This window comes from Myxine glutinosa, chromosome 4 (genome assembly GCF_964187855.1).
Source record: "Myxine glutinosa chromosome 4, kmMyxGlut1.1, whole genome shotgun sequence".
NCBI lineage: Eukaryota > Metazoa > Chordata > Myxini > Myxiniformes > Myxinidae > Myxine > Myxine glutinosa.
This window is the reverse complement of record NC_136264.1, coordinates 90,229,079-90,255,116: the sequence shown is the minus strand read 5'-3', so window position 1 is coordinate 90,255,116 and position 26,038 is coordinate 90,229,079. Positions and strand designations below refer to the sequence as shown.

General features: G+C 46.8%; 1 protein-coding gene across 2 annotated transcripts; it reads right to left on the bottom strand.

The window, feature by feature from the left end:
- Window positions 1–1,246: 1,246 nt before the first annotated feature.
- On the bottom strand, window positions 1,247–25,808 carry LOC137424976 (ras-related protein Rap-1b). Of its 2 annotated transcripts, none has more exons than XM_068112911.2 (8): window positions 25,689–25,808; window positions 13,885–13,970; window positions 9,762–9,830; window positions 9,516–9,572; window positions 9,037–9,177; window positions 8,586–8,729; window positions 2,605–2,718; window positions 1,247–2,081 (listed from the first exon to the last, which is right to left on the bottom strand). In XM_068112911.2, exons 2-7 carry the CDS (start codon window positions 13,939–13,941, stop codon window positions 2,632–2,634), a joined length of 555 nt encoding a protein of 184 aa, XP_067969012.1. In that variant the 5' UTR covers window positions 13,942–13,970; window positions 25,689–25,808; the 3' UTR covers window positions 1,247–2,081; window positions 2,605–2,631. The 2 variants fall into 2 exon arrangements, with proteins under 2 accessions (XP_067969012.1, XP_067969013.1); XM_068112912.2 differs by lacking the exon at window positions 25,689–25,808 and adding an exon at window positions 15,856–15,970.
- Window positions 25,809–26,038: the final 230 nt, after the last annotated feature.

The following is a 26,038-nucleotide window of genomic DNA, read 5'->3' as shown; positions in this document are numbered from 1 at the left end:
TTCACTGGTTCACAAGGTCTTTTGCATACATGTAAATCAGACTCTCGTCTTCATTGCTGACCACACAATGTTCGCAACATATTAATGTACATTTGTGCCAAATTTGGTGCTTGTATCACAAAATGCACAATTCTTTTGAATATTTGGGCTAAGCCGCCCCACTATATCGGCCGGCCTCGAAGACCGAAATTGTGACGGTGTCACCCGAAAAATTTGAAATTACGAAATTTGAAAAAATTTGAAAAAAAAAATTACGGAATTTCAAGTGGCCCAATATCTGAAAATGTTCGCAACATATTAATGTACATTTGTGCCAAATTTGGTGCTTGTATCACAAAATGCACAACAGGTTTGCTATGCTGCTACACTAACATCCCAGTTCACACTTTAACCAGACAAAAGGGTTCAGCTGTGTACACCGCAGGCAGTGAACCATAACCCGCCACAGCACTAAAACAAAGCACTTCAACTTGTAATCAATGCTTTTCATTTGATGGGTTAAAGTTTATACATCCATTCTTCTTGTCCCACCTTACACAACCTGACAGTCCCCACACCCCCTGAACCCAAATTAAAGCCGTGTTAATGGGACATTATTACATGCATCGCATACATGGCCTAAAAGTATGGCAACATCAAAATGAGGATAATGAAACTGCAATCCACCCATAAAACGAATCCCCAGTTACCCATCTGATGATAAAATAAACAAGTCGGCCAAATCAACCCACCAGGTCATTCCACAAATTCCCTTTGGAGTTACTGGACAGCTAGGCATTGACTATCAGCTGAGAGTTTGGAAGATCCAACGCAGTCATCTCTACCACGGGCCGAGATTAAGCAACAACAGAAATAAACTGGTGCGGAACTATAAACACGTACCCAGGATTGATTTGTGACAAATCTTACAAACACTGTGATGGCCTGACTGAAGGTTTAGAATGTGTTTTACATCCGAGGGAAGAAAAAAAAAAAAAGTTGAGGTTGTGCTCCCTTGTCACCATGGATACTTGCGAGCAAACAGCATCAACCAAGTAGCGGATAACAATTTTCAAGTCAAACTAAAATCACAAATCAGCAGGCCACATTCTCAGATACATGGTACTTCAAGGCAACTAAACAAGGTGAAAACAAGTGAAGTCGTTGCAGTCACGGCATAAAAATGAAGTCAGGGCGACGGATGGAGCACGGGTCTGAGTGGAGGGTGGCGGGGAATGGGGTGTTCAAGCAATCATACAATTCCGCATGAAGGTCAAAGTTAATATTCCATGGATGTTTCAGCGAGGGTGGCATCAGATGTTTGAAATAAAAAGTTATTTTAAAATAACAATAAAACAACACAGCGAAGATCCATTTACATGCAGGTTTCCAACACAGAAAACCAGAGATTCAAGCTTGCGGCCAGACAATCGACTGTTAAAGCAAGCAGAGTCGAGTCAAACTGCAGGCAGAGGTCTGACAATACTGGTCAACATTTTTATCATTTTTCTACTGAAAAGTATGGAAATCAGAATGTCAATAGAGCATGCACGTGCAGCAAGTGGACTAACAGGCACAGAAGCCCAGCTGGTGGATGGTTGTGTATATACGTGGCTCAAAGGTAGGGCTGGTATCAAACAAGCACCCAGTTCTCACGTCGACCGGCTCCGTGTACAAAGAAAAAGATTCGAAGGCTTCGCTTTGTGTTATGACGGACGTTACAAATGGCGGAAAATGAGCCGTAAAGAGGGAGGGCATTTGTACAAAGGCATGGAACGGCAGGTATGGAAAGGGGGAGGGAGGGGACGATTAAAGTTGTTTAAGGAAATGAGGATAAAGTTGGGGGCGAGGAGGGTGGTGGTGGAGTTAAATAAAAATTAATTGGCAAGCATGGGGAAGTGATGAAGACAACTTCATGCAAAGAATTAGTGGACAAAGACTGGCAAGATAGTGAGCCTGGAAACGGGTAATTATGGACAGTGTTTGACCCAGACCCCCCCCCCCCCCCCCCCCCAGTTCCATCATTGGGGCACGAGTAGCAGGGTCTTGGGCTGTGCTCCCGGAATGCCAAATACAAGTGGTCTGAGTTGCGGGAATCCGCCCTGTGAACAGAGAAAAGTGTGGTTAATACTAGCACAACAAAGGCCATTTCCCTCAAACACCGACTGGATACACATTTTCAAACCGATTTTGCACCTTTGTATTTTCAACAATCACATGGGGGGGGTGGGGGAATCTGATCATTTGATATCAAAACCCATACTCTGCTACGGAGCGTCGTGCTGCCAAAGCAGTTTCTTGGCAAGGATTATACCAAGTGGTTTGCCATTTCCTCCAAGCAGTAGTTAGGGAAGGAAATTGTTCAGGGTGCTCCATGAAATGCACCGGCTTTGTTCGTGCTTCATCCAATTTTATACCAATCCTACATTTTGGTTACTCCACGAGCCTCGATTTTGTTACGCCTATTGATGCTGCAAGAATAAAACTCGGCAACATCATCAGAACATCAGAACAAAATACAAGTTGTATTTTCCATGCATCGTTGACGAGATCTACATACGGGTGGCAACGAGGGGACAGCATAATCTGACCACACATACGGGTGGGTTCACTACATGCACATACCTGAGCTTGCGTACCCAGGGATTGCTCTCAAAGGAGCTGGCAGGAAGACTTCTTACGAGCCCTTCTCTCGACCGGGTTTTTCCGGTTTATCTGTCGCACCAGGTCATAGAAAATCTACCGGGGTGAGAAGAGAAAAAAAAAAAAAAATTGGAGGGTGGAAGTGTGTATTTGTTAGAAAGTATTAGGTTTACCGGAAAGCAATGTCGTTTTTTAAACTGTGTATACAGCTTAAATATAAATAGCACCCCTCAACCCATGCATGGTGAAAGGAAGCCATGGCGGCCATGTTGAAAATCGCAGCGCGCCCATTTTCGAAAGGCACCTTCCTCGACTCAACCCCAACACACACTGCAAACATGGATTTAATCGGACAAGCCGTTCTGTTCACAATTGATGGAAACCAATTTCAAGATGGCTACCGTGGCGGCCATATTGAAAATCGCAGCGCGCCCTTTTTCGAAAGGAACCTTCCTCTACTCAACCCCAACACACACTGCACAAATGGATTTAATCGCACAAGCCGTTCTGCTCGAAATTAACGGAAACCAATTTCAAGATGGCTACCGTGGCGGCCATATTGAAAATCCCAGCGCGCCCATTTTCGAAAGGAACCTTCCTCTAATCAACCACAACACACACTGCAAAAATGGATTTAATCGGACAAGCCGTTCTCCTTGAAATTGACGGAAACCAAAAGTTAACGGACACCCGGACGACATCCGTGATGACAATACCCCTTAGCCCATTGGGCTGAGGAGTGAAAACGATATTACTTTCCAGTACGCCTAATATTTCCATCGTACAGGACATAAGCTCGACTTCACCTTACACAAAATTAAAAAAACTATAATCAATCATAAAAATATATATAAAAGAAAGTTTTTGTTTGTTTGTCTGCGCGCGCTAATCTCCAGAACAGTGAAAGATAGGAGGAAACCTCTAACACAAAAAATGCCGGGACGGGCCCCTGGAAGGTTATAGGCTAGGTGGCGAGACCGGTCGAGGCCCACCTCGGCCAGGCTGGGCCCATTTCGCAATTAAAAGCTGAGCTGAATTATAGTAGTCAATCTTCAACGGCCACGAGTAAAAGCTGAATTATGGTAGTAAATTCATTCAAAAATAACCAAAAATGTCGGGACGGGCCCCGGGAAGGTTATAGGCTAGGTGGTGAGGCCGGCCGAGGCCGCTTCGGCCGAGCTGGGTGCATTTCACAATTAAAAGCTGAGCTGAATTATAGTAGTCAATCTTCTACGGCCACGAGTAAAAGCTGAATTATAGTAGTAAATTCATTCAAGAAGAACCCGGGCAATGCCGGGTGCTTTTCGGCTAGTCAATCATTTAAAAAAACATTAACAAGTACAGATATATTCAAAGTACACTGCCCCCATGCCAAATAAATAAATATCCTTCAGCGCGGCATTGCCTGGGCGCCTTCATCGGCCGGCAATACCGCCTTGCAGCTCGGAGACTGCATTGGGTGGGAGAGGTGCACAATAATTGATTGATTAATTGCAAAATTAAAATCAATAAATGTCAATCATAAAATATTTTCTTAATCAATTGGCTAATAGCATACCTAAGCCACCAGTGCTTCATCCAAAGCTGCAACTTTTTGAAAACTAAAGGTATTAATTGAATTTTTTTTTAATGATTAATTGATTAATCATTAAATAATTAATCGATTAATTAATAAATCAAAAATATCCTTTCTAGCCACATCACTTGGTCACTGGCATGTCCAAATATTAGCTTCCTAGCTCAAAAAGTGCCAGATATTGCCCAGATGAGAAAGAAAATAAATAAATGATTAACAATGAAAATAAATAAATAATAATGATAAAGTAATTAAATAATTAATCAATTGGCTAATAGAATACCTAAACCACCACCGTTTCATCCGAATCTGTAACTTAATTTTTTTTTTTTAATCAAGTCATTAATTGAATAATTAAATAATGAATCGATTAATTGATTAATCAATAAATCAAAAATAGCCTTTACAGACAAATTACTTTGTCATTGTCATGTACAAATATCAGCTTCCTAGCTCAAAAGGTGCCCGAGATAATGCTGCCCAGAAGAGAAAGGAAATAAATAAGTACTTAATTAATCGATAATTATAAATAAGTAACTGATCAAAAATCAAAAAATACCTTTACAGCCAAATTACTACAAAGTACTTGCTCATATTGTGCCGAAATTTCAGCTTCCTAGCTCAAAGGATGGCGGAGATATCGCCCGGACAAACAAGAAAACAAACAAACAACCAGAGTGAAAACCGAGTACTCCCTTTCAGCGTGTCATTGCCGAGCCCCCTTTGGTGCCCGGCAATGACGTTATGCAGCGCCTGGAGATGGCATAGGAAAAGAGCAGTGTAAAACAAGTTTTGGCCACAATACAATGACATGACAATGTAAAAGGGCAGGATAATCTCTCAGTTAATAAAAGCAGACACTGTGGAATTGTGGTTTAGATCATCCACTCTGAGTCTGGGAGGTCAGCATTTGGATTCCAATCCTGGCCATGCAACACCAAAACAATAAAATTGCTCGTGCTGCTCCCGCCCTTTGATACTGTGTTTACAGGACCAAGCCCCTGCATCTCATGTGGGGAGGTCGGATAGGGTTTGGACATCCTATGGGGCTTAGGTATCTAATGGGGGAGATCGGTGGGAGGTTACCATTTAATGGGGAGGTCTGGTGGGGCATGGGCATCTAATGGGTGAGATCAAGTGGGACTTGGACATCTAAAGGTGGGGGTGGGGGAGGGGTGAGGTCAGGTGGGGCTTGGGCATCTAACGGGGGAGTTTGAGTGGAGCTTGGGCATCTAACAGGGGAGGTCAGGTGGAGCTTGGTCATATAACAGGGGAGGTCAGGTGGGGCTTGGGCATCTAACAGGGGAGGTCGGGTGGAGCTTGGGCATATAACAGGGGAGGTCAGGTGGAGCTTGGTCATATAACAGGGGAGGTCAGGTGGGGCTTGGGCATCTAACAGGGGAGGTCGGGTGGAGCTTGGGCATATAACAGGGGAGGTCGGGTGGACCTTGGGCATCTAACAGGGGAGGTCGGGTGGACCTTGGGCATCTACTAACAGGGGAGGTCGGGTGGACCTTGGGCATCTAACAGGGGAGGTCGGGTGGAGCTTATGCATCTAACAGGGGAGGTCAGGTGGAGCTTGGGCACATAACAGGGGAGGTCTGGTGGAGCTTGGGCATCTAACAGGAGAGGTCGGGTGGAGCTGGGGCATCTAACAGAAGAGGTTGGGTGGAGCTTGGGCAGCTAACATGGGAGGTCGGGTGGAGCTCGGACATCTAACAGGAGAGGTCGGGTGGAGATTGGGCATCTGACAGGAGAGGTCGGGTGGAGCTCGGGCATCTGACAGGAGAGGTCGGGTGGAGATTGGGCATCTGACAGGAGAGGTCGGGTGGAGATTGGGCATCTAACAGGAGAGGTCAGGTGGAGATTGGGCATCTAACAGGGGAGGTCAGGTGGAGATTGGGCATCTAACAGGGGAGGTCGGGTGGACCTTGGGCATCTAACAGGAGAGGTCGGGTGGAGCTCGGACATCTAACAGGAGAGGTCGGGTGGAGATTGGGCATCTGACAGGAGAGGTCGGGTGGAGATTGGGCATCTAACAGGAGAGGTCAGGTGGAGATTGGGCATCTAACAGGAGAGGTCGGGTGGAGCTCAGACATCTAACAGGAGAGGTCGGGTGGAGATTGGGCATCTGACAGGAGAGGTCGGGTGGAGATTGGGCATCTGACAGGATAGGTCAGGTGGAGATTGGGCATCTGACAGGAGAGGTCGGGTGGAGATTGGGCATCTGACAGGAGAGGTCGGGTGGAGATTGGGCATCTGACAGGAGAGGTCAGGTGGAGATTGGGCATCTAACAGGAGAGGTCGGGTGGAGATTGGGTATCTGACAGGAGAGGTCAGGTGGAGATTGGGCATCTATAACAGGGGAGGTTGGGTGGGGCTTCGGCATCTAACAGGGGAGGTCGGGTGGAGCTTGGGCATCTAATAGGGGAGGTCGGGTGGGTCTTGAGCATGTAATGGTGTAGGTCTGGTGCGGCTTGGGCATATAACAGGGAAGGTATGGTGGGGGTGGGAAGGATTTTTCCTCAATTGCCTTGCTGACTCTGGAGGAAAAGAAAGTTGCTAAAGAGGTAGCATTCATGTTACATTTAAATGCGCCCAAGCAAATGCAAATCCAGTTTATTCACAATTTGTACCATTATTTCCTGACATTCGCTTTTTTTGTAGTCCAACATAATTAATGTCCATTTATACGATGTCACCTATTTATTGTGTTAAAGCACCAATTAAAATGTTATTATGGAACGAACTGTGTTATTCCCATTATATCTGCATACTGTGTTGGCCGATCACGTGGTCCGGCAGAATGCACTTACATGTTCAAGTGGTGTCCTGTATTTATCAAACCGTTTAATATACCATTCATTGCAATCGGACAAACCTCCAAGACAGAAAGCTAGTCCCCCCCCTCTCCCCGACTTCACCAGCTCCCAGTCAAATTGATGCCATTTTGATAGAGGAAATCACTTAAGCACATCAATCCCATTCCTAGCAAATGAAGATATCAAGGTCATTCCCTTCACATGCATTCTTGAGATTAGGATATTACATATTACCTACATCAGATTCAATGCTGTACTTGGCTTTATCTAATTAATTGATTCGCAAATGATGGCACAACTTTCACAGCTAGTTCTGCAGAAACAGCAATATAAAAGATGTGTGCGAGAGTCCCCAAAGGACATCAGCCCCAAAACCCAGTTCTGTGCCAGCTTTGGAAACCCAGCAATCCTGCCCAATCAGAGACCTTGGAACTGAGGAAAAGCATTACTCACGCCAAACCATACTCCCAAAGGGTAGCAAAGTGCCCCGAGCGTCTATAAATAAGGGTGAGTAAAACTTGACGCAAAAACAAAAGCAATTTCATCTGGTCGGCACTATCTCCGCTTCGGTCGAAGTTGCAAATCTAATGAAGAGAAATGACAAAATGTAGTAATTTTTTTTTTACAACAGAGCCCTTGCCAACCACATAAATAGAGCCAAATACAACAAACGCTTCAAAGGAAGAAGGACTCGGGCCTGAATCGTCGCTTCCAGCCTTTTCCTCACGGGTCAGCATGCCCCCTTCAATATTCCGTTGACAATTATAAAGTGACTAATCACTGGACAGAGTGGTCGTACCACGTTTACACTTGCATCGTGATTGACAGCTAAATTGTGACGCCGCAAACACCAAAACCATATTCCAATTATTTAAAATATCTAAATGAAAGTCGAAGTGAAATTCACTCCGTTAATATCCGTGTGGAGCACAGGGCGATCAAAGAAATCCTATTGAAGGTTCTCGTAAGCTCTGGCTGCAGCTACAAATACCACGGTAGCCATATGGGAGTGGAGGTACAATGCAAAATCCAAAGCAAACATTGCACGAATAAGGTGTTGGTCGATCCCTGTAGGTTCATGAAACATCATTGTAGCGACATGACTACAATCATGGAACACGTGATAAACTGGAAAAGGAAGGTATGACAATTTTGCTAAAGTTGGACATTTTAATCCAAACAAATCCTCCCCCACCCCCCTCGTCTACAGGTGTCTCAGGCTCATGGGAGGGATCGCAAACACATCACATGCAGTACAAGGGCATTAGGAGATATCTGCATACCTTTACAAGACATACAAGGATATTATAAGAGACAAACAGAGCAACTGTGATTTGAACCTAGGATCCAAGAACCACAAACCTTGGGTTCAGATGGTAACAGGCCAAGCCAGAGCTAATGTAACGACGATTCAGCAGTTCTGAACGAACTCTGGATGTCCAGGGACTCAACGCAAAAGCTTGTGCGTTTGTAAAGTCTCGCAAGTCACAAGATACAAAATGCACATGTTCATGCAGAAACGCTATTGATAGCACCAAATAAGCATCGGCCCCCATGCAACAAACCTCATTAACGTTGATTTTGGCCTTAGCAGAAGACTCGACGAAGGCACAGCTATTCCACTGGCGAGCTAGGTTATGCCCCTGGTCTTTGCCCACAACCCTCTCCTCCTCCAGGTCACATTTATTGCCAACAAGGATCATCGGAACCTGCAAGGAGACGAGAGCTTGTGGAACAACACACGAGATGGTACAATCTACATTTGGCTTCAAAATGGTGATCTGCAAATGAACATTCACATCAACACACAACACCAAATCCCAGCAGGGCCAACCCAGCTTCAACGCTGCTCCGCATTTTTTTTTTGTTGTTGTTGCGTCTTGCAGACAGCTTGTTCCAAACTCAAGCATAGCCACATGCAGTAAACATGGTACACACAACAACACGCATTTTAAGACCATTTTCCCTGCGAGAGCGGGTACAGATATATACATATAAAACGTCAGATTGCCGTACATCCTCGGTGTCCTTGACCCTGAGGATCTGCTCACGGAGGTCCTGCAGGTCATTGAAGGTGGACTGCGCAGTGATGGAGTACACGAGGACAAAACCCTGTCCGTTCTTCATGTAAAGGTCCCGCATTGCTGTGAATTGTTCCTAGTGGACAGAGCGAATAACAGAACTCTACATATGGCAAGTACACAAGTATACAGTGCACAAGAGCAACACAAGGACAATATAATCGCAAGTCTTTCGACCACGACAGAACAGAGGACTTCGAGGCCACGGCTGTGCTCTCGGCACGATAGTTTACAACAAAACCTCACACAAACACGAAGCTCCTCCTGTGCTCTCAGCAAGACATGCGGATAAACAATGCCAAGTTTATCGCATGGAGCTCTGAACCCGACCAGTCAGCTGTGGATGTGTGTGTTTGGAGATCATACAACAATACACTGCTGGAGCATAAATAAATGAATACAGTAGTAACTCACCGTGCCAGCTGTGTCCAGGATCTCCAGCATGCACTGCTGTCCATCCACCTCGACTTGCTTGAATATGGGGGGGGGGGGGGCGGGGACGTGTGAGGGAGGAGGCAAAAGCATAAAACAGGTAGACAATGAGCGTGCAAGGCCTGCTCTCAAATGCCTACACAGACACCTTCCCTTAACTCCCTCCCTCCCCCACATAGAATTGGAATCGAGCTTCACTGCTTGGTATGTGTTGAACAAACCACCGACCTTCCTGTACGAATCCTCAATCGTTGGATCATATTTCTCCACAAATATTCCTTGAACAAACTGCACCGTCTGCAAAATAAGATACGCTCATAAAGACACAACTGCTATAATTGCATTTTGCACATTGACCCAATGAATCAGCACCACAGGTAACAAGGCTTAAAGGTCATGTATGAGTGTGCTTCAATTTGGAAAGAGTAAATCGAAGTGGGCGAAAAATCCAACATGCTGAACACGTCAATGAGGACAGCTTCCTGCGCTGTCGAGGATGTCGTTTTTCTCATTTGCATTCCTACAACGTATGGGTTTAAGATGTATTGTAATTCCATGAAACCAGAGTTTTTTTTTTTGCCAATTGCGTTATTGGTGGGAAAAGTTCAGAAAGCGGAAGTTGGACGGGGTGAGCGGAGCATCGATTCACGACAGGTTGCATGATCAAGTACTATCGAAGGTGTTGCTGCACCACCCGGACACTGACGCGTCATTACCCACAGTGAAGCTGCACATAATGTGTCAATTGCAATGACGTCGAACGATGGCTGTGCAGACACGACATAAAACCAAATCCTCGTGATGGAATCAATGGATATACAAGGAACTAGGACACAGTAGGCCATTTTGCCAACCGTGACTGCTTTATAAACACCACAATTCTCTTTTTATCTGCTAAATTTCACTTAGTGGGTGGAGGGGAGGAGGTGCAGAAAACAGTATGGTAGATAACAGAGATAGATACACTAAGGTGTTTGCGCTTTTATTTTGGGCAAGTCGAGCTGAATGGGGTGAAGTGGGTAGGGAATTAATAAATACAGACACAGCCCATTTAACTTGTGTTGAGACCCTCTCACAGACGTGAGTCACAATCACGCATCAGCAACAAAGACCAAAAATAACTAGCATAGCACTCTTCGACGTTGTGACACGCCCAATATGCCTCCACCTACATTATTATACACACTTGTACCAAGTTTTATTTAAATCCCATCACTGATTCACAACTTAGCGTAGCAATGGAGTGTTTAACTGAACGGGATCTCTGATATTTGACCTCTTGACCAACAACAACAACAACAGGCATTTTAAGGCCATTTTCCCTGCTGGAGCGGGCGTTAGCCTTGCGGTCCCCATGACAATCTTCTCCATTTTGCCCTATTTTCTGCATCTCTCCTTGTTAACCCCCTTGCCCGCATTTCTTCTTCCACCATCTTTAGCCAAGTCTTTCTCGGTCTTCCCCATCCTCTACTTCCTTCTACATTCATTCCCATCACTCTTAGCAACCAGTCACTTTCATCCTTCCTCAACACATGACCAAACCGTCTCAACCTGTTCCTCTTCACAGCATCCATCACAGGCTCTATTGCCATCATCTTTCGCAATTCATCATTTGTCTTCCTCTCTCTCAACGATACTCCGCACATCCACCGAACCATTCGCATTTCCACCCTTTCCAGCCTTCGTTGCTGCTCTACATTCATTACCCATGTGTCGCTCCCATAAATCATAACACTTCTCACACATGCAGCATACACCTTTCCCTTCAGCTTTAACGACACTCCCCTCCTGGTCAGCACGCCACTCAGTTCCCGAAACTTCTTGACCTCTTGACCCCATAATGTAATTCATTTATCTTCATATCATTATACATTCCTGTACCAAGTTTGACTTGGACCATCTTCATCCGTTCTTAAGTTATCACGGCAACGAAAACCTATCACGGACAGATGGACGGACAGACAACCCGAAAGCATAATGCCTCCGGCAATTTTGTCGGCGGAGGAATAAAAATGCTGGGTTTCCAGTAACATACCCCTCAATGAATGGGGTAGTTGGTGTGTATGTATGTGTGTGTGTGCTTTTCAAAAACAGTATTTTTTGTTTTTTAATCAAATAATTGATTAGTTATTTAATTATTATCAATTAATTAAGTACTTATTTATTTCCTTTCTCATCTGGCCAATATCTCAGGCACCTTTTGAGCTAGGAAGTTAATATTTGGACATGACAATGCCCAAGTGATTTGGCTGTAAAGGCTATTTTTGATGAATTCATTCATCAATTAATTACTTATTGATTAATCAATTAATTTTCATTTTTTCAATTAATGACATGTAATTATTGTTCAAAATGTTACAGCTTCAGATGAAGCACTGGTGGTTTAGGTATGCTATTAGCCAATTGATTAAGAAAATATTTTATTATTATTATTGATTTTAATTATGCAATTAATCATTCAATTATTGTACACCTCTCCCTCCCAATAGCCTGGTGTTGGGCTAGCGGCTAGGGTGCCAGCTTAGGATCCTAGGATCCTGGGTTCGAATCCCGGTCGATCGCTGAATTAACGCCGAGGGGTTGACTCAGCCTGTCATCCTTCCGAGGTCGGCTAATTGAGTACCAGTTCACTGGTAATTCCCTGTTTGTCGTAAAAAAGGCGACAAAAAGGGTTGGCGGCAGGAAGGGCATCCGGCCGTAAAACATTGCTTCAAAAAGGGGACAAACAAAAAACAACAACAACCACGGTGCCCGAAAAAGGCCAACCCCGGCTTTGCGGGGAAAAATGGCCTCTAAAGGTTTTTTTTTTTCTTTTCTTCTCTCCCTCCCAATACAGCCTCTTTGCGCTGCATGATGGTATTGCCGGGTGCCGAATGCACCCCGGCAATGCCGTGCTGGAGGATATTTATTTATTTGTTATGGGGGAGGTGTACTTTGAATGTACCTGTACTTGTTATGAATTTGTTTTATGTCTCTCTGCTGTGTGCGGTGAGAAAAGTGACGCCATTGTTGACGTCATTGGCACCCAGAGTATCCCAGGAAGTGACAGTAGTGACGGCACTTCCCCCAAACTCAGTGGCTGTGTCGTGTGTCTGTGTCTGTGTCTGTGTCTGTGTCTGTGTCTGTGTCTGTGTCTGTGTCTGTGTCTCTGTGTGTGTGTGTGTGTGTGTGTGTGTGTGTGTGTGTGTGTGTGTGTGTGTGTGTGTGTGTGTGTGTGTGTGTGCTCCATAAAAATACGTAGAAAAAAAATAAAAAATAAATAAAGATCAGAGGTTACGTAGTTTTCTTTTTAAAGCTGCAAAATGCAAATTCTCATTGAGACATGATTAATACACTGCCATACAGGCCTAACGTAGCGCTAGACATAATGTCGTAATAACATCGTAGCCATAACGCAGTCTTACTACACCGCCATCTTACCAAATCCGTCATTCCGATGCTGAGCATCTGGGATTCAGCCTGTCTGGTCGTCAGATATATGGGTTATGCCGTTATGGTGTTCAACTGCTGTCAGTGAAGGGACGGGTTGAGAGCTGGAAGCCGGAATGACATGCACATCTGTTGAGGCTTAGACTAGCACTAGATGCAACATGGCAGTGACATCCCAGCAAAAATAGCATGACAGACAGACGGACGGACCAATCTGGGTGCCTTAATATACAGATAAACGTTGACACCCGCTCCCTTCTGGAGCATGTTGGGATGGGACGGGATGGTCAGGAGATGGGAAGGGGGGGGAGGGGTTGGAGGACCCATGGGATTGTACCAATAATAACTCGAACAAGCACTAGATTGTACCCATAATAGCCACTCCCACTGGAATGGGTCAGTAAGCAACATGCACAGACAAAAATAATATCGTCGACCCATGCTCATGGGGGTGGGGGGGGGGGGAATTTGTGCCCATCACATGGGTACTTCCATGGTGTCGGTCTGGGTTCCTTCTTTGGTTTGGGTTCATTGGCATGTATGCAATGTTTGGTGAAGATTGGCAAAGCCATTTTTAAGTTCACAATCCAACAAACAGTAACGCTGTATTTTCATATCATCACCATGGCCATGTGTGCTCCCCAACAACAGAAGTATGTCGACATGCCAATGTGGGCATTGACAGGATTGAAAATGCAATCCTCAGTCGTGAATAATACACCACGGTAAACGAGCGAGTGGACGGAGTAGGCATGTTATTACAACGCAAGTGTTTCACAAAGAACTGAGGTTTCGCAAATCATATACAACAATGACGTTATCGACAAAGCCAGTTATATACAAAGAAGCAACTCAGACATTCAGAAAATGCGCAGAAGCACGAAAACGTTTCATAGACGAAAGGTGCGAACAATAGACTCACCAATGCAGATTTCCCGACACCACCTGAGCCCAGCACCACAAGTTTGTATTCACGCATCGTGCCGATCTCACCAAGTCAAAGCAGATCTGCACGCGTCACAGGCACCGACTCAAACACATGGGACATTTCCATCACGTGGCCAATGAGACAGCGTGGGAAGCATGAATCGTCGCAGTTTGGAAACTGCCATAATTTCATAACACTCAAATTAAAGTGACCATTCCGAGCAGTACGTTCGCTTTTCAACTCGCCAATTGACCCATCAAATGTATTGTTACTGACACGACTTTGATGTTAGGGTGGGCCGAGCGGAATGGCCGCCGTGTCCGCACAAGTTACCCGATTATACTCGAACGTTGACTAAATCGCGCTATGCTAAATCAATGATGGAAAAGACACAACGGCTGGATTAAAATGACACGACACCAAGGGTTCAGTTCTCAAGACCTCCGGAGGAGGTTATATTAGGGCGGAAGGTCAGATTACAGGAATGAGAGGGACAGCATAGAAAGACAGGCACTTAGACACACTTATCTTATTCCCTGACAGACGACAGATAAACAGGACAAAACTGACTCACACGGGGATTGATGGCAAGGAAAGGCAGAATCGATGGCTCCAGGTGCACCTGGGCTCAGGGCAGGATCGACCCGGTCCGGTCTAGAGATGCGGGGAGGTCGCAGCGCTCGGATGTGGTGAATGTCTTCTCAAGCTGGGGGCGCATCTGACGTCACATCCGGTAAGTCGCCGCGTATATCCGGCGGGGAGTGACACGCCCTCGGCTCGTTAGCTCCGCCCCAGATGGAATCGGCCCGTTGCTTCTCATTGGGTGCGTGCGGGGGGGTTACCGGCTCCGCCCTTGACGAGGGGCCGACAGGCAGCCCCTTCTTGGTAACCCCGTCGGCGCACATGGGTAATGGCGGCTAACCGAGCCGGAGTGAGGACGCACACTCCCCGCACGCCGCGCCGCGCCCCTCTGTTGTTGTAGTTGTTGTTGTAGTTGTAGTTGTTGTTTGGGGAAGAAGATGGGAGGAGGTATGGGAAGGTCCTAAACTCACTACTGGTGCCATATAATCACATTCTGGTGCAACGAAGAGTCAGAATTAATGGAAACGAGTCCTTAACTGACATAGACTAAGAATAACTAGCAAGATGTCCGAAAGTTGTCTACGTGAGATGCGGTGGACCTGGGCACGACATTTAATGGGGGAAAAAGGGGAAGGTCGGTTCTACAGAGTGTTATTTACAGGCAATGGGACTAGGGAATGGGGGATTGGGGATAGTTGGGGAGTATTGGGGAAATAGGGGAGTATTTACAAGCGGATATTGAGGCCAAGTCCCATATCCGCAACATTGCACCCTTCTCTACCCTCGGGGCGTCCCGACCCGATAAATTTTTACCTATTTTAGTGTGGCACTCAGATGTAGTTCCCTCTACTATTAACTCTACCCTGAGTGCGACAGTTTTACAGATGTTCACAAATGAGTAAATATGTCCCCCTGCGACGTTGCACCCTTCTCCTCTCAGAAACACACCCACAGGATAACCGAATCGCGGAAAGAATCCTCAAACTAAACATACAGCCGGTAGGGAGCATTATTTACACAAGACTACGCTGATATTTACACTACGATCCAGGACCTGTTTTTGGAGGAACACATGCAGATGTTATGCATAGAGAGAGCACGCATGCCAGCATCGATACACCAACCCACGAGTGCTCCGTGGCCTACGGCCTTTAATAATGTGCAGAGCACCCCTTCCCAGCACCAAAAGCACCACCCCAGCACCAATCGGTGCAGTCACCATTGTTCATTAAAATAAAAACAACAACCCCTAACCCTGCAGGTGTCTCTTGCTCTTCGTGTGGTGCACTTGGTGTTCTGGCTTCTTTCAAAAATAAAGAAAGGCGCCAACCGCGTCCATTTCTGTATTGTGGCCTTCAGTGGTGTCAACTAAAAGTGGTTCACCTATATGGCATAGGTGCCACGTTGACCCATAGGTCCATCCACGGGTGGTGCTTGGCCGCAAAAGAACTGCGGTCCATTGTGGGTGGCCACAAACATTGCGGTCCATATGGTGTATCGATCCAGGCAGCAAGCAGCGAAAGTGCAGGCCCACAACTGCGAAGCCAGCACCTCTCTCTCCTCTCACTCTCTGCCCCAAAGCCAGATCCTCGGAGGTGGGAGACAAAAGAAGCAGACAAGTGAGTAAGGTGGTAAGGGCGCAAAAGTGCACGCAACACAAGGTAATGCACACTAGGGGCACATGGGAACCAGGTGAGACAGGTACGTTCCTACCGTACGCCCCCCCCCCCCCCAACCAGGTAACCTACATGGCCCCTCCCTTACCCCTTACTGTATCCACAAAACACAACACTACCCATAAACATCTACTTTACAAATCAACAAACATCCCTACTGTCTTCCCCGTTCCTCCCATATACCAAATTCGTCTTCTCTCCCTCCTAACCAATCAAATTTGCCATTTTCAACTCTCATCAAAATTTGCCATCTCCAACTGAACATCAAAATTTGCCATTACCAATTCATCATCAGTCCCTCCTAGGGAGGGAGAGATGGAATCACCCCAATGTCTCATCCACGTCGTGATGCGTCTCACCAATCCACACAGCAATTCTCATTTCCTGCACAAAACAAAGAAAACACAGGTGTGGAGTCATCATCACCACAGGTAAGTGGCTGCGTATGGTGCGACAGGTTCATCAATCCTAACTATCTCCTAAATGACTAACAACTTTACACTACCCGGGGTCTTTCTCCGGCCAAACCATTGGCCCTCTTACACTATGGGTTCTAAAAACCAATTCCCATTGGCCAAACTGTGGTGCTTTTCAATTTGGGGTCTCACTCCCCCGATTCATCTCTCGGTGCCCTCGCACAATTTCTGGGCTGCGACGTGAAGCTCTCCTAGCCGGTCTACCCACCTGCACACCTCCCCCACTGCAGTTGCCTCCGAGCTTACCTGCTCCTTACCCTAACCTAACTACCTGGGGAAGGCCCTCTGGCGCTCTCCCCACTCGGTGCCCTCTCTGGCACTGGGCTGCCCGATCCACACCCGGGATCCTCAGGCACCCACTCACAACTACCGGCTCCCAGAGCCCACCTGCGGCCTCACCTGGCCGACATCCTCACAGTGGTGGAGTGCCCAACCAACTACACACACTAACAGGCTACACGCCCAGCCATTTCCACGACACTAATGCACCCATCCACAACACCATTCTGCAACCGCACCACAAATGCCAATATCCAACCACAATTTACCTATACCCTCTACCTAACACTTACACTACCCGCCCCGGGTACTCGTGAAAGGGGTCCACTCTTCCCCCATCCACACCTTCGCACCATGCACACCACTCCGTACCACTTACTCCAACTCTCTCCACACCACTCATTCTCTGCTCCATGTATTCCACACACCTGTGCTCTCACACCTGGTGCCACCTGCACCCTTCTCTCCCCAAGCGCATTCGCGCTGATCCACACACTCACTACTCATCCATTGCTCCACACACCCGTCCAGTTGCACACCTGTGCAATCACACCTGTTCCATCCTCACACACACGGCATCATCTCAGCTAACTACTCCCTTCTGAAACTTGCGCTTCCCAGTCGTCCCTTTAACCTATTGCGCTCCCTCGTCATTATAATCCTTACTAATCTACCTGCGTCCCCACTACAGGTATCAGTCACTATCTAACCTTAACGTCACCTAATGTCATCTTCTAGGTCCCTACACACATATAACCTAACCCACCCGGGCTAGTTTTCACTGCCATACACCCCATAAGCTATTGCTCCTTTGCCCCCACCATGGGAAGGGTGGCAGGGATGCCACCCTTACCCACTGGGCCCATCGCTCACTACCAATTTTGCACATCAAATTTCAACAAATCAAAAATTTGCCAATCACTACTGCCAATCCTTTGCCAATCATCAAATTTTGTTTTTCTCTAATTTTGGGTCCAAAACACTAACCTCATCACCCAGTCTACTCACTAATGCCTCTTGGTGCGCCAATTCCTGTCCAAAGCCCGGCTTCGTAAAGCCAAGCCATGAATGCGGGGTGTTCTGTGCCAGCGGCTGGATGCGTCCGGCACTCGGTGCAGGGACGGGGGCTTACCCGGGCCGAGATCCCACGCACCATCTCGGCGTGGAGCCATCCAATGTCCCGATCTCGACCCGCCGGACTGCCTCAACAAAAAGTGGTCGCCATGACGACCCTTTCTATCGGGCTGCCCGCTCCGCCTAGTGGAGCACGGACGCAGCCGTTCAAAGCGAGGCCCAGCACGCACCGAGGGCCCGATTCGGCTGTAAGTCGTTCTAAACTCTACCCCGTCTAACGTCGATGCTTCACCTGCATGCTTACACCCCGCAGCCCGTTCCTTGCTCACACATCCAGCCGTTCCCATGCTACCTTTCCTTACACACCCAGGTACACCCATTCCACTCACAGCCTTGGTCACACACCTGACCACCGAACACTTTGGCACACATTCGTTGGTAGCACACCTCACCAACACACCTCTTCGCACCCCCTCCTCGGTCACCTCCTCTGTGACAATCACAGGTGTGCCCTCATTCGCACACCCAACCACGTGCCTCACCACCAACTCCAGCGTGCATTCCCACTCACGCTCTACCATTCCAGGTGTGCATCCTTCCATCCCAGGTGTACATCCTCGCTCACCTGTCACAACCAACTCACTCTCCTTGTCACTCTCACTACTCTCACCTCCATTCTTGACAGCGCACTCACCCTTACTCTTGACAGCGCACTCTTTCCTCATGCACCTGTCCGTCACACACCTTTCTCGCGCACACTCTCCCGTTACACCCTCTGTAACACTCACCACAGGTGTGCATTCTTCCTTGCCTTTGACAGCGCACTCTTTCCCCATGCACCTGTCCGTCACACACCTTTCTCGCGCACACTCTCCCGTCACACCCTCTGTAACACTCACCACAGGCGTACACTTCCTCGTTACATCCTCTGTAACACTCACCACAGGTGTACACTCTCTCGTTACATCCTCCGTAACACTCACCACACCGCGCTTCCATGTACCCCCTCGCACACGCGCTTCGACCAACTCACTCTTGACGGCACACTCACTCCTCGGCGTGCACTTTTTCCTCACACACCCCATGGTCGGACATTCTCGCACACCTCTTTTTTCGCACACCTGACCTGTCACACACTTCACCAACGGCCTTTCACGAACACCCGGATCCAAACCAATCCCCAAGCTTCTTAAATCCCCTGGCGCATCATACGCACGACCATATTGGTCACCACTTACACCGGGTCCTCTTCCTCTTCGCTTCTCCTCCATCACCTGCGAATCCCTCATCCGGATAATGAGCACATCATCACGATCCAAACACAGACTTTGGACCAATTCTTTTACTTCCTCCTTTATCTCTTTCTTATCCTCTCTCCGTCGCTTTTTAATTTCGCTCACCCCTTCTTCCACTTCTTCTAATTTTTGCTTCACCTCCTTCATCTCTTCGTGCGCCCCTTTAAGTTCTTCCTCTAACTCCACTTTATTTTTTTCTATGTGCTCCCGCACCTCCCGCTCTTTAACCTCCATCACCTCTACCACCTTGTCCATTTTCCTCGTCAGGTCCTCATGTACCGTCTGACACTCTTTTTTAATTACCCCTACGTCCTTTTTCATCTCCTTCTGTGTCGATTTTAAACCCTCTATTACCGCTGTGTTCTTCTTTACCTGGTCCCCCAACTCCTTTTGTCCCACTGTCAGTTGTTCTACTCCCAGCGTCAACTCCTCTATACCCCCTTGCAATTTTACAGTCCCCTTTCTCACCTCCTTCTCCATGCGCTCCTTACAGTGCCTCACCTCCTCGCGCACTCCTCCGACCTCCTCACTCACTCCTCTTCTGATCTCCTCTCCCATCACTTGCATCTCCTGCCCAGATGCCACCCTCATCTGCTCCATTTCCTCCCTGTGAGCATCCAGTTTGGTTTCTACCCCCATTCTGACCCCCTCTATCTGCTGCTCCATTTGTTTAACTTCCCTTTCCGCTTGGTCCCTCATGTCCCTCAATTTGCCTTCCATACTGTTTTCTAACCCTATTAACCCATTTCTCACCTCTTTTATCCCGTTGTCTAACCCCTCAAAATTATTGTCTAACTTCCCAAATTTCTTGTCTAACTCCTCAAAATTATTGTCTAACTTCCCAAATTTCTTGTCTAATCCCTTAAAATTATTGTCTAACCCCCCACTGGTACCCCTCGCTTCGTCCCTCATTACCCCCAATTGCTCACTCTGAGCCCTCGCTTCGTCCCTCATTACCCCCAATTGCTCACTCTGAGCCCTCGCTTCGTCCCTCATTACCCCCATTTGGCCCTCCAATCGCTCACCCATTTGTTCCATAAGGGCCCTCATTTGCAGGAGGAAAAGGTTCGAATCCACCAGGGGCGCTGCCACGGTCGCGGGCGCGGTGACCAGCGAGGCGCCATTTTGTGCGTCTGCTACCCTCGCTGCTTCGCTCTCCTCACGTCCCTCAATTTGGTCCTGGACCGACCCTGCCTCACTCTCCACTACCGGACCCCAGCCGACTTGGTCTGCCATAGCGCGACTTTCAAAATTCGGGTTTTTATTTCCGTATAACAAAATCAAATTTCGCCGTTATAATTTCGTCGAGCGCGGGAAACGCGCTCCGGATCGATTCTACCTCCCCAACACCAATTGTTACCCTAGTGGTACAATTGGTGTTCCACAATTTGGGCCTGATAAATTTAGTCCCAGGTTCGAATCCCACTCCTGACACCAATTGTTACTGACACGACTTTGATGTTAGGGTGGGCCGAGCGGAATGGCCGCCGTGTCCGCACAAGTTACCCGATTATACTCGAACGTTGACTAAATCGCGCTATGCTAAATCAATGATGGAAAAGACACAACGGCTGGATTAAAATGACACGACACCAAGGGTTCAGTTCTCAAGACCTCCGGAGGAGGTTATATTAGGGCGGAAGGTCAGATTACAGGAATGAGAGGGACAGCATAGAAAGACAGGCACTTAGACACACTTATCTTATTCCCTGACAGACGACAGATAAACAGGACAAAACTGACTCACACAGGGATTGATGGCAAGGAAAGGCAGAATCGATGGCTCCAGGTGCACCTGGGCTCAGGGCAGGATCGACCCGGTCCGGTCTAGAGATGCGGGGAGGTCGCAGCGCTCGGATGTGGTGAATGTCTTCTCAAGCTGGGGGCGCATCTGACGTCACATCCGGTAAGTCGCCGCGTATATCCGGCGGGGAGTGACACGCCCTCGGCTCGTTAGCTCCGCCCCAGATGGAATCGGCCCGTTGCTTCTCATTGGGTGCGTGCGGGGGGGTTACCGGCTCCGCCCTTGACGAGGGGCCGACAGGCAGCCCCTTCTTGGTAACCCCGTCGGCGCACATGGGTAATGGCGGCTAACCGAGCCGGAGTGAGGACGCACACTCCCCGCACGCCGCGCCGCGCCCCTCTGTTGTTGTAGTTGTTGTTGTAGTTGTAGTTGTTATTGTTGTTGTTGTTTGGGGAAGAAGATGGGAGGAGGTATGGGAAGGTCCTAAACTCACTACTGGTGCCATATAATCACATTCTGGTGCAACGAAGAGTCAGAATTAATGGAAACGAGTCCTTAACTGACATAGACTAAGAATAACTAGCAAGATGTCCGAAAGTTGTCTACGTGAGATGCGGTGGACCTGGGCACGACATTTAATGGGGGAAAAAGGGGAAGGTCGGTTCTACAGAGTGTTATTTACAGGCAATGGGACTAGGGAATGGGGGATTGGGGATAGTTGGGGAGTATTGGGGAAATAGGGGAGTATTTACAAGCGGATATTGAGGCCAAGTCCCATATCCGCAACAGTATTTAGGGAAACACCAATACAATGTGGAAAAAAGGAAACTTCGATAAAATACAGAAATGCTCACTTTAGGACGTCGGTATCGCTAGGAAAGGTTACCTTGCTCAGATAAGTATCGTGCAACTCAATTACTGGTACTTTCGGTGAGCAAGCACCCGAGGTGTTCTTTGTTGTTGGAATTGCACATTTACCAAGCACGGTGGTGGTACGGGTTGATGTGGCTAACTTATAACACCGGTGGTTTACTGTCGATCAATCCTCGCAGTCTTTCGCAATCTACAACAACCACGGTCCCCGAAAAAGGCCAACCCCTGCTTTGCGGGGAAAAATGGCCTCTAAAGGTGTTTTTTAAATAATCCTCGCAGTCTTTCCGGTTGGAAAAAAGTTTCTTTTGGGCGGCGAACGGAGGATCAATTATGGATGGAGTTTTGGGCTAAACAAATAAACAAACAAACAAAACAAAAAAAAAACCTGACAATAAAAAGGCCAGAGAGTCACACCAAGATGACGGCCAAAGTGATAAGTTCATTGGATTGCCTATGGGAGTCAAACACATGGTAGGTGAACACCTGGGTGGGCAAATTTATGGTGGAAACTACTGTAAGCATAGCAAGCAGGGAGAAGCGTGAAGACCAGGCCTCTTGCTACTTCCAACTTAGGCAGGAATTTGTAATTTGTTGAGTGTGTCATCAACAACTCTCATACTCGTCGTAAAAGACACACACTCAAAAGGTCCAACAATGACCAGTGACGGCAGAAGGGTCTGGCAGATTAACGTCCTGATGGATTAAACGCACACAATGATGTATGCGAAACACCAGGATGATATTTGGTATACAACAGGTAGTTATTCGACCCCAGGAGAGACATCCCCGCACCATGCAAGACCAATATCGGATTGCAGGGTGGTACAGCATACGTGCACAAACAAAAAGTTATATCGTATAACATTCCTCACCTTACCTGGTGCTCGAGAACAATCACAACACCCTGGTGGATGTGCCAACATGTTAGGAAAGCGTTTGCATTGGTAGTCATTGGTCGACGCATTGTGGTGCAAGTGCTTAAGCACAAGAATCAGCAAATCAAGTGAGGGATGAACGGAAGTGTGTGGGTGCTTTACTCTCCCATCCTCCCTCCCTCTTTTGCCTCCCACCCACCCCTACAATACAAGCTATAATCTGAATTACACAGCACAAATCGCACACATGTTCGAAAAAAGCGGGTCAGTTTGGCATTTTTAATACAAAATAGGCAAAGTCTGGAAACGAACAAAAACCTTTAAAATTACCATTTGGAACCAACTATAATTACCCTTTAGACCCACCCTTCAGAATGCTGTAGAACCCTTTTGAATGACCATTTAGACCCCTTTAGAACCCTCTAGAACACTCTAGAATTACCCTTCAGAACCACCCTTCAGAATGCTGTAGAACCCTTTTGAATTACCATTTAGACCCCTTTAAAGCCCTCTAGAACACTCTAGAATTACACTGTAGAACCCTTTAGAATTAGAATTCGGTCCTTCGCTTACGAACGCACGCACGCACGGACGGACACGCGGACGCAGGGGAAAACCATAGTCCCCCTTTCGCTCCGTGGTGCGACGGGGGACAATTACACTGCAGAAGCCTTTAGAATTATACTGTAGACCCCTTTAGAACCCTTTAGAATTACACTGTAAAACCCATTAGAACCTTTTGGAATTATGATGTAGAACCCATTAGAATTACCCATTAAAACCCTTTAGAATTACACTGTAGAACCCATTAGAATTACCCATTAGAACCCTTTATAATTACACTGTAGAACCCTACAGAATTACCCATTAGAACCCTTTAGAATTACACTGTAGAACCCTTTAGAATTACACTGTAGAACCCTTTAGAATTACACTGTAGAACCCTTTAGAATTACACTGTAGAACCCTTTAGAATTACACTGTAGAACCCTTTAGAATTACACTGTAGAACCCTTTAGAATTACACTGTAGAACCCCTTAGAATTACAATATACAACCCTTTAGAATTAGTGTAGAACCCTTAAGAATTACACTGTAGAACCCTTTAGAATTACCCTTAATAACCCTCTATAACCCTCTAGAATTACCCTTTATAACCCTCTAGAATTACCCTTTATAACCCCCTCTAGAATTACCCTTAATAACCCTCTAAAATTACCCTTAATAACCCTCTAAAATTACCCTTAATAACCCTCTAAAATTACCCTTAATAACCCTCTAAAATTACCCTTAATAACCCTCTAAAATTACCCTTAATAACCCTCTAAAATTACCCTTAATAACCCTCTAAAATTACCCTTAATAACCCTCTAAAATTACCCTTTCTTTATAACCCTCTATAATTACCCTTTATAACCCTCTAGAATTACCCTTTATAACCCTCTAGAATTACCCTTTATAACCCTCTAGAATTACCCTTTATAACCCTCTAGAATTACCCTTTATAACCCTCCAGAATTACCCTTTATAACCCTCTATAATTACCCTTTATAACCCTCCAGAATTACCCTTTATAACCCTCTAGAATTACCCTTTATAACCCTCTAGAATTACCCTTTATAACCCTCCAGAATTACCCTTTATAACCCTCTAGAATTACCCTTTATAACCCTCTAGAATTACCCTTTATAACCCTCTAGAATTACCCTTTATAACCCTCTAGAATTACCCTTTATAACCCTCTAGAATTACCCTTTATAACCCTCCAGAATTACCCTTTATAACCCTCCAGAATTACCCTATATAACCCTCTAGAATTACCTATATAACCCTCAAGAATTACCCTATATAACCCTCAAGAATTACCCTATATAACCCTCAAGAATTACCCTATATAACCCTCGAGAACTACTTACCCTTTATAACCCTTTAGAATTAACCAAGGTGGGTTAGAAAGGTTGTTCTGCTTCATTTCTGAGTGGCAGATGGATGGATGGACATCGCCAAATGTTGAAGCGGCTTCGCCAATTAAAATACCATCCAGGTGTACAATTATATAAATTGGAAACAGATTTGGGGAATTAACAGCCCCCCCCCCCCCCCCTCTTGACTCAACACCCTGTACCCCACCCCGCCCTCTATTCCCAACGCTGCCCTCAATCAAAATACACCAACCTGGTCACAAAGACACAAACACACCCCAGTGCCACCTGTACAACGACAGGAGAAACATTCTATCGCTCATCCAACGAGTCCTAACGGGATCCAGACATGGAAGCATTCTTACATCAAAGCCTGCATCGAACTTCTTACGAGGGCTCGTGGTTTTTAAACTACCTTGCTGGTCAGGTATGCCATGGACCAGTACCCATTAGATAGCAACATCCAGTATACCTTCATGTGTACGTACTGATCATGAGACCAACAAGCACTAGCCCGTGACCACCGTGTACCATATAGTAATAGTATGCAGCAAGCGATCGGTGTTTGACCTGAGCGTGCGTACGTACGACGTCGGTATATACCAACCCTGACCTGGTTATGTAATAACATTTCATCATAGAGCCAGAAGTCGAACACGACTTGACGTAACTAGGTAACGTTGACCAACTAACACCATCCTATACCCACAGGCCTCCTAACTGTAGGACGAGACCATTTCCTAACCTGCTCGGAATCGAGAACGAAGAGTCCAAGAAAAATTGCAATTAGATGTTTTATGGCCGAGGGTGGAGACCAGAGTTCCTCGGGTGACGAACAGAACAGAATACACCAGCTCAACTATAATCTCAAAAAGGGAAGCGCCATTGCTGCCCTGCGGCCTAGTGGCAGTGCAGCTTCGGCTTATAGTTATTCGGTCCCGTCCTGCTCGCTCAGCCGCCATCCCGTCGCTCTTTGCAACGAGACGGCGAACGTTGACTTACCGGAATGGTGGCGTGAATCGCCGTGTCCAGAGCGCCAACCGTCCACCAGCACGAATCTCCTCAGACGACACGGGGAACGGCCGCGCCCAGCTTGGACCCGCTTCCTGCCAGGGCCGAGGCGATTCGCGGCACGTGACGAAAATCCTGCTATCCCATTGGTCGAACGCACAGCGGAGCTAAACGAGGAGCCAATGGGTAGCCAGTTTATTGGATTTGCATGTCGTGCTGGTGTGTATAGGCTCTTCAAACCTGGGTGTCCGACGCCTTTATTCTAATTTATTACACAGCACCATTGTGACACACGCATATGCAGACTATTTAAAGAGCTGTGCAGACGGATCTTAGAGAGG